Genomic DNA, 5,612 nt, shown 5'->3' on the forward strand with positions numbered 1-5,612 from the left:
ATGTCCCTCAGCACTGTGTCTACACGACTCTTCAATCCCTCCAGGGATGGGGACTCCACCACTGCCCTGGGCAACCCCTTCCAATGCCTCAGAACCCTTGCAGCAAAGAAATTCTTCCTCACATCCCATCTCAACTGCCCTGGCCACAACTGGAGCCCATTTCCTCTTGTCCTGTCCCTTGGGCCTTGGTTGAACAGACCCACCCCCACCTCTCTCCACCCTCCTTGCAGGGACTTGGACAGAGCCAGAAGGTCTCCCCTCAACCTCCTTTTCTCCAGGCTCAACAGCCCCAGTTCCCTCAGCCAGGAACTCAGCACACTTGTGCTCCAGACCCTTCCCCAGCTCCGTTGCCCTTCTCTGGACACGCTCCAGCACCTCCATGTCCTTCTTGGAGTCAGGGGCCCAACACTGAACCCAGCACTTGTGTGTGTCCAGCTGTTGCAAGGAAATGCTTTTTTGGGGGAGGAGGATGGGGTGTCTTGGTGACATGCTGGGGGTCTGAGGGTCCACAGTGGGAGCAGCTGCTTGGTCTTCCCCATGAGCATTCATGGTGGCACTGCCTTCCTGCAGTCCACACCAGGAGCCCACCCCTGAGCATCGTCCGGCGCTTCATCCACTTGCTGGAGCAGAGCCAGCATGACTTCTGGGAGGAGTCGGAGGTGCTGCGGCTGCAGGAGGAGGTGGTGAAGAGGATCCGTGCTAACCGACAGCTGGAGAGCGACCTGGACCTCATGGACATCAAGATTGGTCTGCTGGTCAAGAACAGGATCACTCTGCAGGTGGGGAGTGTGGGGGGACATCTGCCACCTCATGTGTCCTTACCACAGTGCCCAGAGCTGTTCTGCCAGCACAGAGCTGGTCCTCCCCTCCTTGGCATCACAACTTGAACTCTCTCTACCTTGCTTTTAAAGTGGCTGGTGGGGTTGGTGAGCACTGAGGTGCCTCTGGCTCCCTTTCCCCAGAAGCTGGGCTGAATGCTGGAGCTTGCTGGCAGTCACCAACACTTCTCTCTCCTTGCTCCAGGAGGTGGTCTCCCACTGCAAGAAGCTGACCAAGAAGAACAAGGAGCAGCTCTCAGAGATGATGTCCATAGACAAGCAGAAGGGGCTCAAGTCGCTCAGCAAGGAGAAGCGGCAGAAGCTGGAGGCCTATCAGCACCTCTTCTACCTGCTGCAGGTAGGGCTGGTGGGCTCTGCTGTGTCCCCTACAGCTGGGGGAGCAATGTGGGGACGCTGGATCCCCACCACCCCATGACACTTGGGATTAGCTTGGTGTTCCTCATCCCTGCAGACCCAGCCTATGTACTTGGCCAGGCTCATCTTCCAGATGCCCCAGAACAAGTCCACCAAGTTCATGGAGTCGGTGATCTTTACGCTTTACAACTACGCCTCCAACCCACGCGAGGCTTACCTGCTGCTCCAGCTCTTCAAAGCAGCGCTGCAGGAGGAGATCAGGTGGGTGACCATGGCTGTCCCACTTTGGGGACAGGTCTGAGAAAAGGCTGGACCAGGGGCATCAGCTCGGACGCAGTTATCTCATCTGACTCCTGCCTCCTGCATTGGAGAACAAACACACTGGTCCATCCCCTTCATCCTATCCATCCCATCTCTTTCCCCAGGTCCAAGGTGGACCACATCCATGACATCCTGACAGGGAATGCCACGGTGATCCGGCTGGTGGTCAGCTTCTACCGCAACGCTCGTGGGCAGAACGCCCTGCGGCAGATCCTGGGTGGCCCGGTGCAGGAGGTCCTGCAGGACAAGACCCTCAGCATCCGCACCAACCCAGTGGACATCTACAAGGCATGGATCAACCAGACCGAGTCGCAGAGCGGGCAGAAAAGGTCAGGCCTTGGGCAAGGAGGCTTAGTCTGACCACAGGCTGGCGGGGGGCGGGGCTGGGATGGTGATGAGGACCTTGTCTTCCATCCACAGCAAGCTCCCATATGAGGTCAGCCCTGAGCAGGCTCTCAGCCACCCCGAGGTCCAAAGGCGGCTGGATATTTCTATCCGCAACCTCCTGGCGATGACGGACAAGTTTGTCTCTGCCATCACCTCTTCTGTAGACAAGATCCCGTATGTATCTCGATGGCTTGTAAGCCCATCCCTGCAGCGCTGTTGGCTTGAAGGTAACTTCAGCAAGGCCATAGAAAGAGAGGTTGGGTGATGAGAAGCTTCCCAGTCCCTCAGCTGCTGCAGGACTGAGTTACTGCACCGTCAACAAGGGGAAATCCAAATATCAGTGGGTGCTTCTGCTCCTCTAGTGATGGCCTGGTGGGCTGGTCCTTCTTGCCACCCCATTTCTGAGCGCTTTCCGACTGGTGTTGTGGTGTCTGCAAGGAAGAAGCTGAGCTTTTTGGTAATCGTGGAGGATGAAGGCTTCCTCCAGGGACATCTGGGCTGGCAGCAGGGTAGGGCTGAGGGATACTGCAGCCACCAGCCCCTCCTATGGGCTCCTCCATCATCCCAAAGCTTGAGAGCTTGTTGCTTCTTGGCTAGTAAGGGTGGGGCAGGGTGGCTGAGCCCGGTGCTGCCCCGCATGTTGACAGACTTCTCGCTGCCTTCTCCTCAGCTATGGGATGCGCTACGTGGCCAAAATCCTGAGGACATCCTTGACTGAGAAATTCCCCAAGGCCTCGGTGGAGGAGATTGACAAGGTACCCTGGGGCTGGGCTGTCTGGTGGTGTTCAACTGTGTGTGTGCATGTGTGTGAAGGGCCAGTAGCCGTCCACAGAAGGTCAAGTCTTCTTGACTTAAAAATGTTTTCAAGTCAATATTTCTATAGAGGCACTAAACCAATGTCAATGGTGGGCTCTTCTCTGTGCTGCTGTCCCCTCTGGGAGGGTCCCTCTGGGCAGTGCGAGGACAAAAGAACCTTCCCTGCTGAGCTACCCCCTCCTTGGACACCAGCCTGTGTGCTCCCCAACACCCAGCCTGTCTTGTGCCTTAGATCGTGGGGAACCTACTCTACTACCGCTTCATGAACCCAGCGGTGGTGGCCCCCGATGGCTTTGACATCGTGGACATCTCAGCTGGGGTGACTCTGCATCCCGACCACCGCCGCAACCTGGGCTCCATCGCCAAAGTGCTGCAGCACGCGGCCGCCCGCAAGGCCTTCGATGGGGAGAACGCACATCTCTGCGGGGTGAACCAGTACCTGGAGGACACCCACAACAAGTTCAGGTGGACACCAAGATGGCATCGGGGTGGGAGGGCAGCTACCAGCCAATGACAGGGTTTTGGGGCTGATCAAAGAGGTCCTTCTCTGCAGGAGGTTCATCTCTGCTGCCTGCTGTGTCCCTGAGCCAGAAGAGAGGTTTAATGTGGATGAGTACTCGGAGATGGTGGCCATGGCCAAACCTGTCATCTACATCACAGTGGGGGAGCTCATCAACACCCACAAGGTAAGGTCATAAAACTCATCTATTCTTTCATTTCTTCCACTTCTACCTCCTGGGCTTTCTGCTGCATTTCATCACATTTCATCATGCTCTTCTCCATCCCACCACCAGCACAGCTCCTCATGGCCTTTTTTATTTTATTTTATTTGATTTTTTCCTATTTAAGTAAGAAGATAAAATAAAATCTGCCAAGTTATGAGGTTCAGATTCTGCAGATTCTCCACTACTTGTCCTACTCTGAACCTCATAACTTGGCAGTCCCTTCCTGGGTACAAAGGACACTGCATTGTTCCTACCTGGCCTTTGCCACTGACTCTCCTCCCTTGCACCATCCAGCTCCTGCTCGAGCACCAGGACTCCATCGCGCCGCACCACGGTGACCCCCTCCATGAGCTTCTGGAAGATCTTGATGAACTTCCAACAGTCCAGTCCCTTGTCGGTAGGTAGAGATCTGGGGTCCACCACCCACCCAGGCAGGAGGAGCATGGAGATCAGGATGCTTCTCTTGCATGAAGCTCTAGCTGGATTGCTTTGGGCATGTGGAAACCAGTTCTCCTGAGCCCCACATGGCTACCAGGGCTCTCTCTGCCCTTGCAGGGGACACTGCTCCCAGCCCAGGGGACAGCAGTGCCGAGCAGGTCCTCTCCCAGCTCAGCAAAATGGAGATTTCCCTCACCCTCACTGGCAAGCTCATGCCAGCGGCCAGCAGCGAGGAGAGCGACACGAGGAGCTTGCTGCTGAGGTGAGGATGGTCTCTGTGGGCTTCAGAGGAGCTTGCTGGGGGTTGGGATACCAGTTGGGATGCTCAAGCTGGGGCAAGAAAACCTTGGGAAGAAACTAAATAACGTGCTGCTCTGGTGGAGGAGGGTGATGGTCCAGAGTGGATGCCTGACCTCTCCCTCTGGTCTCTAGCACCAAGCAGATGCTGGTGGACGTGATCCAGTCCCAGCCAGGAGATTCCCTCCCAGAGATCTTGTGGACACCGGCCTCTGAGCACGAGGTGGGATGCACGAGGCTGCTGCTGGGGATGAGCTAAAAGACTTTTTGGGGAAATGGCCATCAAGCCCTCAGTAAAAAGCTCGTATCAAAGTGTGTGTGGGAGGGGGTTTGATTGCTCCATCTCCTCATGTCCCATTCCAGCCATGTGCCAGGCTCACCCCCTTCTCATCCCCAGGAAGCCTCCCACGACCATCTCATGCACAGGCGAGCGCTGCAGGACGCCCAGACCCCTGCCAAGCTGAAACGCCACCGCTCCCTGGTTGCTAACAGCCAGTTGTCCATGGAGGAGAAGAAACGCAAGATCATCCGCAACCTGCGGCGCTTGGAGAGCCTGGGGCTCGTGGACTCTGCCCACCAGTACCAGGAGCTCATCAACGAGCTGGCCAAGGTGTGCTGGGGGAGACTGAGGGAGGTCACCTCTAAACCCACCCGGGAAGATCCTGCTCTGGTGCCTCAATAAAGCTCAGGATGAGTTATTTAGGTTTCCTGTCTGGCTTTGTTTCCTCCAGGACATCCGCAACCAGAGGCGCTACCGGCAGCACCGCAGAGGGGAGCTGCTGAAGCTGAGGCAGACCCTGGAGGGCCTCAATGCCAAGACTTTGTTTTATGAGGAGCAAATTGATTATTACAACCAGTACATCAAGACCTGCCTCGACAACCTGGCAGCCAACAAGTGTGTTTTGTTACAAAAAACCCAATAATTTAAAAAATATTATTTTTTCTTTTCCATGGTTATCTGGATGATGTGGGTCCTGGAGATGTTGGGGGTGTGAGGGGTCGTGTGTGGCTGGACACCAGCTCTGATATTGTCCTTTCTCTTCAAGGGTCAGCAAGAAGAACAAGAAGCTGCAGTCATTGCACTACACGGCAGCCCGGCTCTTTGAGAAGGGGGTTCTGCTGGAGATCGAGGACTTGCCGCTGAGCCAGTACGTAGCCCCGGGTCTGTGGGATGAGCTATTGCAGAGCAAAGATCAAGTAAGACCAGGAACTACTGGAGAGAGTCCAGAGGAGGGTGATGAAGATGATGAGGGGACTGGAGCATCTCTGTGCTGTGGAAAGGCTGAGAGAGCTGGGTCTGTTCAGCCTGAAGAAGAGCAACTGAGAGGGGATCTCATCAATGCTGATCAATATCTAAAGGGCGGGTGTCAAGAGGATGGGGCCAGACTCTGCTCAGTGGTGGCCAGTGACCGGACAGGGGGCAACGGGCCCAAAA

General features: G+C 55.8%; 1 protein-coding gene across 1 annotated transcript in view; it reads left to right on the plus strand.

Annotated features, from left to right (window-relative positions):
- LOC104529853 (ras GTPase-activating-like protein IQGAP3) overlaps positions 1-5,612 on the plus strand; it is a gene marked incomplete at its 5' end in the record, with an annotated part of 8,490 nt that overhangs the window by 1,802 nt on the left and 1,076 nt on the right. Inside the window, 14 exons of the mRNA XM_010174275.2 lie at positions 571-779; positions 1,024-1,176; positions 1,291-1,454; positions 1,619-1,843; positions 1,935-2,075; positions 2,572-2,656; positions 2,950-3,182; positions 3,271-3,403; positions 3,737-3,839; positions 3,998-4,142; positions 4,313-4,400; positions 4,575-4,787; positions 4,909-5,072; positions 5,224-5,325. Coding sequence (XP_010172577.2) covers positions 571-779; positions 1,024-1,176; positions 1,291-1,454; positions 1,619-1,843; positions 1,935-2,075; positions 2,572-2,656; positions 2,950-3,182; positions 3,271-3,403; positions 3,737-3,839; positions 3,998-4,142; positions 4,313-4,400; positions 4,575-4,787; positions 4,909-5,072; positions 5,224-5,325 — 2,158 coding nt within the window. The remainder of the gene's footprint in view (positions 1-570; positions 780-1,023; positions 1,177-1,290; positions 1,455-1,618; positions 1,844-1,934; positions 2,076-2,571; positions 2,657-2,949; positions 3,183-3,270; positions 3,404-3,736; positions 3,840-3,997; positions 4,143-4,312; positions 4,401-4,574; positions 4,788-4,908; positions 5,073-5,223; positions 5,326-5,612) is intronic.

The sequence above is a fragment of the Antrostomus carolinensis genome, unplaced genomic scaffold (assembly GCF_000700745.2).
Source record: "Antrostomus carolinensis isolate BGI_N321 unplaced genomic scaffold, ASM70074v2 scaffold46788, whole genome shotgun sequence".
Taxonomy (NCBI): Eukaryota; Metazoa; Chordata; class Aves; order Caprimulgiformes; family Caprimulgidae; genus Antrostomus; species Antrostomus carolinensis.